Source organism: Quercus robur, chromosome 8 (assembly GCF_932294415.1).
Source record: "Quercus robur chromosome 8, dhQueRobu3.1, whole genome shotgun sequence".
Lineage (NCBI taxonomy): Eukaryota > Viridiplantae > Streptophyta > Magnoliopsida > Fagales > Fagaceae > Quercus > Quercus robur.
This window is the reverse complement of record NC_065541.1, coordinates 20,788,553-20,800,805: the sequence shown is the minus strand read 5'-3', so window position 1 is coordinate 20,800,805 and position 12,253 is coordinate 20,788,553. Positions and strand designations below refer to the sequence as shown.

The window sequence follows — 12,253 nt, the reverse complement described above, 5'->3', positions numbered from 1 at the left end:
TATGACAGGCTGTGGAGCTACAAAAGCTCATTTTGGCTCATAATAATATTGAGTCATTGAAAGAAGATCTTAGGAATTTACCTCAACTTACCGTATTGAATGTCAGCCACAATAAACTTTCCGACCTTCCAGCTGCAATAGGAGAGTGGGTTGTCTGAACATACTTATTTATCATATTTTTCGAGAATGTTTTCACATTTCTTACTGTTTTTTACTAATGTTATGCATTTTTTATTGTTTTTTTTTTCTTTGACACATCTGACAGGCTTCCTATGCTAAAATCATTAGATGTGTCCTTTAACTCAATACTAAAAATACCTGAGGAAATTGGATCGGCAACTTCTCTTGTCAAGTATCTTTCTTTCTTTTTCCTCTTCTTCTTATTCCCTTTCCCCCTCCCTCCTCCCTTTAATTTTATAAAATCTGGTAGATTTTCTTCTTCCTTGTAGCTGTTTTTATGTGTCTATGTGTGGATTTCTGTTTCTTTATGGTTCTTAGTATTTGATATATCTGAGTGAAAAACAAGAAATGCCAAGCGTATATTATTTGTGAGCATCTCTATAGCAATAACCTCTTACTGATTGAATTTGAGGTGGCTGCATGTCTTTTTCCGCTCTGTTTCCCTTTTGTTTTGTTTTTCTTCTGTCTGTGTGGGTGGGTGGGTAGGGTGGTGGGGTGGGGTTATATAATGCAGCCTAAAGAATTACAAAAAAATGGAGGGGATTTCGTTATATTTCTTTATAATTAGTGAATTTTAATGGATAAATGGAACTACTTCTGCACACATTGCATGCATATAATACATCCTAAGGTTACTCAAAAAAGGGAATTACAATTGAAAAGAGAGAATCAACAAAATCTACAACAGATTGGAAACTGACAAGACCCAAAGCAAGGGACCATTCAATCAATTTTCTAATGAAAGATGACTTCAATTGAACCACCAAGGCTTCCATATCTTCAAATGGACAACAATTCCTTTCTCCGGTGTCCACAACAAGCATAGGGGTTAAATTCCAGATAAAGGAAGGGTGTTTACCAAACCAATTCCTCCAACTAAAAAAAAGATCAACGGCACTCCTTGGCATTACCCAATGAATCCCAACATAGAGAAGACAAAACTCCGAAATCATGTGCAACAACAAATGTTTTATAGTCTCCCCACTTTGCCTACACATGTAGCATCATTTAGCTAGAGTAAGTCCTCTCTTTATAAGGTTATCACAAGTAGAATCTTCCCCCTACTTGTTGTCCACGCAAAGATGCAACCCATTTCAGAGCCTTGGCACTCCAAATGCTTTTCCCCAGGAAAAGCACATCACCTAAGCCTCATAATCCCTTGTAGTATGAAGTACAAATGAACATCAAAGTTGCCATTGCAACCTCCACCTCTTGACTTGATTTGTTGGATTACAAAACATCCAACAACTAACCAACTCTAATGATCATTGAAATCTCTTATAAACCCAAGATTCCATAAGTCCATCCTCCATTTTGACTCTCTGCATAAGAATTAATTGAGGCATCTTATCAGCTGCATATACAAACAACTTCTGGTTTATCTTCGTCAAAGATTGACTTCTATCTTGCTTGTCATGTCAAAATCTCACTCAGTTGCCATGCCTTACCTCAAGTTACTTATGACCGATAAATACCTACTCAAATATTCCTCCATAAACTACAATCGTGGGCACTTCTAACCTGCTTCGTTGACCAACCACTCCAAACCTCCCCATATTTTAAAACAACAACCATTCTCCACAGACCAGTATTTTCCTCCCTAAAATGTCATATGCAATAGCCATTTAAATTGGGAGATTTGTCTGTGTGGTACTGGTGGGCTTAGGTTTAGGAGAATTTGTAGATCTCAGGTTTACAATCGTTGAAGAAAAGGTGATTAAGGGTCAAAATTGACTAGGTTTTGATGAGCTTTATATGGTTATTTGATAGAGAAGACACATGGGTTTTTAGGGTTATGATAGCTAAAAGACAGAGCTTGATATGGGGTTGTAAAGAAGAAGAAAAGAGAGAATTTTATGCTGTTTAGGGGCTGTATCAACAGCATTGGTGATTAGTACTAGAACAAAGAGGGGTTGTAAGGAAGAAGAAAAGAGAGAATTTTATGTTGTTTAGGGGCTGTCTTAACAGCATTCGTGATTCGTACTAGAAGAAAGAGAAGAAGAAAAGAGAGAAGAGTAAGGGAGAAAAGACCGCACAAAGGCCAACATGCTTCAATGCTTAAAATAATTAATATTTTATTGATGAACTCATTTCTTTTTTATTTATTTTTTGATAAGTAAGATAAGTGTATATTAAAAATGCTGCTTTATGCAAAAAAGCACAAAGAAGTCAAATAGTACAAGTGGGAAAAAGAAAAGAACAGAAAACTAGTTACGAGAGAGAAGAGAACTAATGAATAGAGGTAGGCAATCACTAGATGCGAGTCTCAAAGCCCGAGACCAATCAAACGGATAAACACCAAATGAAGCAAGCAACTGGTCTCTCGAGCTATCCACATTATCAAAAGTATGTCTATTATACTCTCTCCATATACACCACATTAGGCACAACATAACTAAATTCAAAATGTCTGATGAGTGCTTCCCTAACCAATTCCTCCAATCAAAAAGAAGACTTGGTACTGTTCTTGATAGAACCCTAGAAACTCCAAAGGATCTAAAGACAAAACACCATGATTGATGAACCTTCTCACAATGAAGCAGTAAATGATTCACTATCTCCCCACAACAACAACACATAACGTTCCAGTCAACAAAAGCGAAACCTTCCTCAAATTCTCACCATTGAGCATCTCATCCCAAACTCCATATCTTTTTTAAGATACTAACTCAAATTTTGGCTTAAGTGAAGGACATTGACGTGAAAGTTAAATCCAAACGCTTCAAGATTTTAATGATTTAATTTTCCAATGAACTTAATTTAACTTTTCATTCATAATCAATATGACATTTTATTGATTTCAAAATGATATTGTGATGACATTCCTAGCCAGGTCACTGTCCATTGTTTCTTATTTACTTTATTACAAATACATTTTGATGAAACAAATTTGTCGTATTTATATAACAAAACCATGGTGTTCTCAATATGCAGGACTGCCACTTGTTTTTATCTGTACACAACTTTTTATGTTTTCGTTTTCCTGGCAGTGAACATAGAGTTGATTTTAACCTTTAGCAAGTTTATTTAAAAAAAAAAAAAAAACTTTAGCATTTGATAATAATGTTTTTTATGTGATCATTCCAGGTTTGATTGTTCTTGCAATCGGCTTAAGGAACTTCCAAGCTCCATTGGACAGTGCGTAGAATTATCAGATTTGAAGGTAATGCTTTAATGTAATTGAATTGCAACCATCCAGGAGTGGCTATGCCATTGGTAAATTAAAAAAAAAAGGGCTTCTGTAGAGTTTAACCTTTGGACAGAATCAGGTTGAGTATTCTAGATGTGGATAAGTTGGCATTTGGTTAAATAGTCCATGCATTATACCATACTAACAATCAGAACATGTTATATTTGTATTATTAAGTTCAGAAAAGGAGATACATAGTGAACACAATGATTATGTTATCTTCGTTATCTCTCATTATGCCTCCTAATGCCTGTTACAGTTATACTGTACGTTGAAGGAATATCATCTGTTGAATTTAATTTTGACCTTGTTGGAACATTTTTGTTTTATATGAATCACAAATATAGAGCAGATCCTGACACCTTCGTAAGTGGATGCAACCTCTGAGATTTTAGCTAAAATCTTTTGTAGGGTTTTGTTAGCACTGTATCTGCATTACTTTCCTTTTATTTTAAAATAAACCCCTTTCATACTCTGAAACATGGTCCTGAGACTGTTGCTTATGTATGACTAGTAAAGTTGCTCTAAATTGGGATATTCTAAATTTCTAATTCCACTAGTTGATTGGTTGTCCCTCCCACTCAGCCTTTGAAACATCAATGAAACCTAATGTTGCGCTTTGCTATTTTTATGATCTGCTAAGCCTTCTTGACATAAAAGTCTTTTTTTTTTTTTTTGGCTTGTATTTTCTGATGACATGTGCCTTATGATACTCTCTCTCAGGCATCAAAAAATGTTATCATTGGCTTGCCAGAAGATCTAGTAAACTGTTCAAAGTTGACAAAACTAGATGTGGAGGTATTAGTCAGGTTTATAATCTGAGGAATTAGATGACCGGTCTGCTTGTTTATATACTGTAAAGTAATTATTGTTGATGTATTTGTGGCTACATATGCGTAATTCATCTTCTATCTCTGCCAGGGAAACAAGCTGACTATGCTTTCAGAGAATTTGATTGCATCATGGACAATGCTTACTGAATTCAATGCATGTAATTATCTTCTGTTTTACCATCCAAGTGTTAAGTCATACACGTACATTTATGGATATGTTGAAATGGTGCTTGTTACTGTATCTTTGCAGCAAAAAATTTGTTGAGCAGTATACCAGAGAACATTGGGAATCTTTCACATCTCATTCGTTTTGATCTTCATCAGAACAGTGAGTAAATCAAGCAAGAAGTACCTTCTTTTTTATCCATTTTTTTTTGTTTCATTTAAGCTCATTTCTTCCATGTCTTCTAAAAATTTCTCTATGTAACGATTTCTGCAGAAATTTCTTCAATCCCACCATCGATAATGGGATGCTCTTCTCTTGTGGAGTTCTATATGGGGTTTTATTCTCCTTTATTCTTAATTGATAATATTAAAATTTTAGTGGCATTTAGAGTGTATGGATTTTCTTCTCCTTGAAAAATCTGCATCTTTGATATTTGTTTGGCATTTGTGGCATCAAATTTCAGGAATAACTCACTGTCTTCATTACCAACGGAGATTGGGGTGCTTTCACGTTTAGGGAATTTAGATCTTCACTCAAATCAGGTAACTTTTTTGTATGTAAAATTAATTCTATTCCACATGAAGACTAAAAAAAAATACAAAATATGTCTTGAAATTTACATATTTAAGTTTAACATGCTAATACAACATGAGGTAGTATATCCTAATACAATCATTTAATTATACAAACATCGTAACATTTTTAGATGGGGATAGTCGACATTCCAAGCTTTAGAATATAGAGATATTATTTGGGAAGATCTCCCTTCTATTAGTTTGTTAAGGTAGATGGGCTTGAGTAATTTCTTTATTTCTTTTTTTATTATTAACAAAATAAAAGAAAAATCTCCATAGGAAGAGCTTCCCAAAGAATACAATCATTCTGTTCCCTCCAAATTATCCTCACAACACAATGAGGAGTTGCAGACTAAACAACATTATTGCTATGCCTCCCATATAACCTTTTCCAACAAGGTAAAATATCTGTCACCTTGTGCAACATCACCCAATGCAACCCAAAAACAAAGAAAATAAAGGTTCACAAATTATGAGCAACTGGACAATGAAGCAGAAGATGATCCACATATTCTCCACTATCCTTACACATGCAACACCAGTTGACTAGTATTTTGTTCATATCAGTAATTCCTTATGTTTATTTATCTTCGAAATCTGTTGCTCATTTGGTAATAGTTATTTTGCATGTAAATTCTTTTGTCCTTCCTAATATTATATGTACTCTATTGATTTAATTGCTTGAGTGGACTTGTGTGTAGAATTAAGTATCAGATGGTGGAGACAATTTCCAGTAGTGCAGAGTCAAAGAGTGATTTTTAATAATTAAAAAAAAAATGCTATATCACAAATATTTAAACCATGGTTTTGTAGAATACCATGGTTTATAGTCGTTTTGCAATACCATGAGCTATTGCAGTTTTAGGGTTACCACGTTGGGCCCTAATATTATCCTATATAAGCCTATGTTGGGTCCATTGTAATTAAATTAGTCTATATAGCAAAGATGTAGCTTTTTAGAACTTGGATGTAGGTTGTTAAGCTGAACCACATTAATTTTGCTTTTGCTCTATATATTTCTCTATTCTCTCTTAATATTAATCGCAACAACAATTTAAACATGCTATCAAAGTCAGGCCTTTTGTTGGTTCCCCAAAGGCTGTAAACTCGTTCATATCTCTCACTATGACATTTTCCTTTGTTGATGTCTTCCATTTCCAATAACTCTTCTCTTTGCTGATGTCCTTTGGCCAACAGTGCCACTCTCCTACGGTCGTTGGTTTCACCATCCTTCGGTCACTGATCATTGGGGATTTCCTCTATTGCCTGTGTTTGTCTTGATTTTTCCATCGTTTGGTCATTGTTTTTCTGCCAATGTTCTCTAGCTATGGTGCATTCATCCTCCAATCATAGTAGTCATCCTCTAGCCACTACTTTAGCTGTCCTCCAGCCACAACAACCATTTTCTGGCCTCCATTTGTTGCTGACTGTCATCATTTGGTGTCACCTGTGGCTAATTTGTGTGTTCCATCCCATGTTCAGCCAGGTAGCATTTTCTCAATGGTCTCACATTCCAAAATCTAGTTTCCACCTTTGAGTTTAAGATGAATAGGATGTACCATAAATATGTGGACCATGGTTTTGTAGAATACTATGGGCTACAAGGTTTTGCAATACCACTAGCTACCGTGGTTATTACTAGACATAATATTTTAGAGGTCAAGTCTTGGTGCGATGGCAAGTGCCTTCCACCAAATGCAACAGGTCCAGGTTCAAGTCTGAAAATCAGCCTCCAAAACATTGGGGATAAGGCCGCCTACCATGACTTCTTGCAAAGCCCACAAAAGTGGGAGTTTTGTGCATTGGGTACGACCTCTTATACTAGGTATAATATTTTCCCATTTTTACTCTATATTGGGTCCATTGAAATACAATAATTATATAGAGCAAAGATGTAGCCGCTTAGGGCTTTCCATTGTGGATGTAAGTGATTAGGTTGAACCATGTTAAATTATGCTTTTGCCTACTATTTCTCTCTCTTCTCGCTCATTATCAAATATCAATTCCAACAATATTCTAAAAGTATTATATGAGTTGTAATAGATCTATGAATTTGTATTCTAGTGATACATTTGAGTACATACATGGAAGGAGGTCCATGCAAATTGTTGCCCGTGTTTGATTTATTTAATTATTTATTTTAAAGTAGTATGTTACACACACCTGGTAGATATTGAATCCATGAATCCTCCACCTTACTCTTACAATGGGAGGAGGTGCTATATGAACTAGAGCTTATGGCCATTGTTCTTTGGTTTCTGAGAAGAGTAAGTAGTTATGCTTTAATGTGTTAATTATTTATGTTGTTGTTCCTTTATATTTTTGTCTACCCTTGCCATGAATTCTAGTTCAGATCTCACTTTCTCCCCTTGTAAGAATAAGGTGGAGTGTAATGCCACGGATTTAAAAAATTATTAGGTGCATGTCTAACTTACCAATAAAAATTATATTATTGTTTGCCAAACGTCTTTTTTTTTTGGTTGGGGGTGAAGGAGGGGCATTTTAAAATACTCAGGTGTTGGATCTCTAAGTTTACACTTGCCTGCTAATTGTTCATGCAGTTGAAGGAATATCCGGTAGAGGCATGCAAATTGCATCTTTCGGTTCTGGATCTTTCAAATAATTCATTGACTGGATTGCCCCCAGAAATGGGTAAGGTTCGCAAGTTGTAGTTACGTAGATATAAAGTCTAGCTCTGGCATATTTTCTTAGGATTCTTAACTTCCTGAATAGCTTATGAGGCTTTGAAGAGATCTTTTCACTTCTAAATTATTTCAAACAAGATGAAGATATTACAATTTTACTCCAATTGGTCCAAACTGGAAAATCTTTTAGGCCAAGATAAACCCTTTGGTTTAACTTCTGGCTATTCTAATGCTGGATCTTGGACTTTTCTTTTTTCCCTTTATTCTTCTTTTTAAGTCACTCAACTGAGCTCAACAAATCCTTACCCCTTATCTTTTAGAAAGTTCTTTTTTAATGTTAGTTATGAACTTAAGCACTGTAAACAACTCAAAGATTGGGAATTAATATGATCAGTATATAATGGAGAATCTAATTAATTTTTTTTTTCTAGGCAATATGACTACCCTGCGAAAACTTTTGCTTACTGGAAATCCTTTGCGAACTCTTCGAAGGTGTGAGTCATTATGTTGGCCTTTAGCGTGTCATATGTGTCTTATAATTAAAGGATTATCCAACTGAAACCTTTTCTCGTCCAGTTCATTGGTTTCTGGACCAACACCTGCTTTACTGAAGTATCTTCGAAGTCGACTTTCTGAGGGTGAAGGTATGTTGGTTCTTGCTAAGCATCCTTCTATGCGATGGTCTTTAACATACCAAGCCCTTTTTTTTGTCCTTTATGAGTTATCTTCTGTTGTGAGTAATTAGATTCAAAATGTTATGTAGACTCTGAAATTACAACACCAACAAAAGAAGATGTAATTACCAGGGCAGCTCGATTGTCTATCGCTTCAAAGGTATCACTTGTTATAGCTGTAATTTTTTTTTTTCTTTTTTAAAGACAATATTCTTTTTTGAGAGTAAACTGTCTACAATTTCACGTGTTATTGATGTAATTTAGTTGCTTGGGTCTTACCTGGAAAACTACATATTACTGGTACCATATAATCTGATTATAGTCAATAGTAATTTTCGTCTAACTGCTTTTTCTGTGGAGCTTGCTATTTATCTTTCTGCTGGTGGAGGCCAAGTAGATTTGGTGGTGATGTATAGAACCCACAAGAATTGAATATATTGCTAGAATGATCCTTGTGAAGTGGGGAACATCTAATACTGGGATAGCCTCCCAACCCCAAAAGGAAATCTTCATAAAATTTATACAAGGCCCTTGCATATAATGTGAAAATACGGTCATTAGTTAAATATTTAAATTCCATTTTGTAAAAACAAGTTTAGGAGAAAGCAAGTAGAATCTTCTAAATACTATCCATAGCACTATAAGTTTCAAACTATTGTTTTTTGATTGTTAAGTAGCAAATGACAAAATTTCCACTTATCCCAAAAGTGTAACTATTAAGAAATGATGAACTTAAATCATTCAACCATTATTCTAACACCCCCTCATGTGTGGGCCTGGACTCCCCCTAAGTAAAGTCAAACACGTGAGATTTTTAACTTATTAAATGGGGGGTAAAGGAGATAGGTTTAAACTTAAGACCACCTGTTCTGGTACTATGATATATTAACATTTTTCCCAAAATCTTAAGCTATTAGAAAATGGTGAATTTAATCATTATTCTAACTATCACTAGGATGGGTGACCTCTTGGAAAGTCAGTCTTTGTGTTGCACTCATTTGCTTTCATTTACTTATATATATATAAACCATTATTCTAACTACATGCAATACGTACCCATTTGGGTTTTGGACTCATGAACTCACCTTCCACTCATGCATGTGAGAGAAGGAATTGCTGCTTGAGACTTGGCTCATTGGCATTGATTTCAAACCCTATGCCAATCTATATAGAATAAATCAATTTTTGTGGGACTGGTACATACAATACTACTTTTTTTTGTGCGGGGGGGGGGGGGGGGGGGGCAGACAAAATTACTTAACTCAACATTGGCTTGATTATAATGTCACTCAAAGTCGCTGTTAAGATAAATCTTCCAAGCTGGAGTAACCTCCTTTTTGAAGTTTAAGGAGTTTAAACAACAGTAAGGAGTTTAAGGAGTTTAGTCTCTTCCATTAATTAAGATAGGAAGGCTGGTACAAATTCTAAAGGTAGTTTGAAATCCATTGGGTTGGGCTCAGATCAGTATCCATGAATTTAAAAATCCTATCTTGGAATGTGAGGGGTTTAAACAATTTGAAAATTTTTCTTAAGGAATGGAAGGGTGATGTTATTTGTTTACAGGAAACCAAATTGGACAGTACTAACTCTACCGTTGTGAAAAGTTTATGGGGCAGCCCATTAGTAGATTGGGCAGTTTTGGATGCAATTCACACCGCTGGGGGTATTTGGTTGGCAAGGGATAGGAGGTTTTTTGAGAAAGTTGATTATTTTGTTGGTAGATTTTCTGTTTCTGTTTCTGTTTTGTTGAAGGGAGTGGTAGACGGTTTTGAATGGGTGTGTTTGGGGGTGTACGGTCCATCTGATGACAGTGCTAGGAAAGATATGTGGGTGGAACTTGATTCTATGAGATTGCAGTGGATTTCGGCTTGGTGTTTGATTGGTGATTTTAACATCATCATATATCCAGTAGAGAAGCTTGGTTGTAACTCTTTTCGCTCAGCCATGTTTAAATTCTCTGACTTTATTGAGAAACACAATTTGGTTGATCTGCCTTTGGAGGGAGGTGATTACACCTGGTTTCGTGATTCTAATAATCCTTCCATGTCCAGAATTGATAGGGCTCTAATTTCAACTGACTGGGAGGATCATTTTTTGGATGTGACACAGAAGTCTCTTCCTTGGGTGGTGTCGGACCATTGTCCTATTTTAGTGGAGGCAGGAAGTATGTTGAGGGGGACGAGTGCTTATAAATTTGAAAATATGTGGCTGAAAGTGGAGGGTTTTGTGGATCGACTTCAGCAGTGGTGGAGGGGTTATCACTTTGTGGGACCTCCAAGTTATGTTTTAGCTTGTAAATTGAAGGCTTTGAAAGGTGATTTGAAGCATTGGAATAAGCATGTGTTTGGGGATGTGGCTTTTAGGAAGAAATGTCTTTTGACTGAGTTGTTAGAGCTTGATATGAGAGAAGAGTGGCAAGTTTTGTCTCTAGAAAATAGATCTAGAAGAACTATGATCAAAGCTGATATCGAGCATTTAGCTTTTTTGGAGGAAATTTCTTGGAGGCAAAAATTCAAGGCATTGTTCATAAAAGAAGGGGATAATAATACTCGGTTTTTCCATAGGTTGGTTAACTCACACAGGCAAACCAATCAAATTAGGGGAATGGAGCTTGAGGGTGTGTTTTTATGAGGATGACAGGGAGGTTCAAGCTAAGGTGGTGGAATTTTATAAGAATCTATATCAAGATCTTAAATCTTGGAGACCTACTATTGATGGCTTGGAGTTTGTTTGCTTCGATGAGGAGATTCTTGCAGTTTTAAAGGAGGCTGAAGGTGATAAGGCACTTGGGCCAAATGGTTTTACTATGGGTTTTTTCCAAAAGTGTTGGGAGTGTGGTAGAAGAAGATGTTATGGCTTTTTTTTGTGGATTTTCATTGAACTTGCATCTTTGAAAAATTCCTTAATGCCACTTTCTTATGTCTGATTCCTAAGAAGACCAATGCTGTTAACATTTAGGACTTTTGTCCTATTAGCCTTGTGGGTAGTTTGTATAAGCTGCTATCAAAAGTGTTGGAAATTGATGGTCATGATGGCCTTGTTGGATATGTTGTTTGGACTTAAAACCTCTATACTGAAGGCTTTATATGATTGGATGGTTGCCAATTCTTGTTTTACATTTTCTAATCTGTTAGAATTTTTTGATCTTTTTACATTCTCTTGACTTGTTGGGGGAATCTCTTGTATACTTCCTGTGTACATGGGTTGTGCCCTTTTGTGCTATTAATGAGATATGAATACTTATATATAATTTTTTTTATTTAAAAAAAGATAAAATTATCTCAAAGGTTACGAAATCCTTGACGAGTGGAAGAAGTATTCTATATGTTTTTTTTTTCCTTTTTCTTTTTTGGACCAGAAGTATTCTATATGTTTTAGTATAAGAACAAAGGTGACTGCAAGGGTTGCACCAATTATTTTGTCATCAAAGTTATGAATTTTTTTGTTTATCTTTTTGATAGATTTTAATGAATTGCCATAAAACATCATGCCTATAAAAGGTGTGGAGCATAAATGAGAGGTTTTGGATGGTTTCAAGATTTGAGTAAACAACTGAATGGTGTTATGAGAAGTTAGAGGTAAGCTCCGATAGATGATAAGAGCAGTGTTAGCTATGCGTGCAATATGGTTTTGATCGTTTACAAGATCTATACTGGACCTGAGGTGAAGTTAGTGGAATCTATGGCAGCTTCAAAGGACATGAACCTATTAGAGCTGGATGGCTAGCTGATCCCAAGTAGCAAGGTTTAAACTCTGTTGGATTGAATAATTGATACTTTTCCTTTTTCGTTTTGTTAATCCTGTATTCATGGTATTTGAAAGTTTAATTTGCTGTATGATATTGTTTGATACACACTTTCTGGTATAGAATATTGGAAATTTGGGCCTTGGGCTGTGGCTTTGGTACTAAAGGGTGGGGTGGGATTTAAATTGGTCTTAGGTTCAAATTTTTTATTTTTGATATCAACTGTAGGGTTTCCTGTGCTGCCT

General features: G+C 35.5%; 1 protein-coding gene across 3 annotated transcripts in view; it reads left to right on the top strand.

Moving 5' to 3' along the window:
• Positions 1 to 12,253, top strand: part of LOC126694959 (plant intracellular Ras-group-related LRR protein 6) — a 32,672-nt gene that overhangs the window by 4,571 nt on the left and 15,848 nt on the right. For 2 of the 3 annotated variants that reach the window (XM_050391520.1, XM_050391518.1), the window contains exons 3-14: positions 9 to 145; positions 266 to 352; positions 3,268 to 3,343; positions 4,094 to 4,168; positions 4,292 to 4,361; positions 4,454 to 4,531; positions 4,643 to 4,703; positions 4,833 to 4,911; positions 7,506 to 7,596; positions 8,021 to 8,081; positions 8,166 to 8,233; positions 8,353 to 8,423. In XM_050391520.1, the coding sequence (XP_050247477.1) occupies positions 9 to 145; positions 266 to 352; positions 3,268 to 3,343; positions 4,094 to 4,168; positions 4,292 to 4,361; positions 4,454 to 4,531; positions 4,643 to 4,703; positions 4,833 to 4,911; positions 7,506 to 7,596; positions 8,021 to 8,081; positions 8,166 to 8,233; positions 8,353 to 8,423 (954 nt within the window). The remainder of the gene's footprint in view (positions 1 to 8; positions 146 to 265; positions 353 to 3,267; positions 3,344 to 4,093; positions 4,169 to 4,291; positions 4,362 to 4,453; positions 4,532 to 4,642; positions 4,704 to 4,832; positions 4,912 to 7,505; positions 7,597 to 8,020; positions 8,082 to 8,165; positions 8,234 to 8,352; positions 8,424 to 12,253) is intronic. The other variant, XM_050391519.1, reaches the window with a different exon arrangement.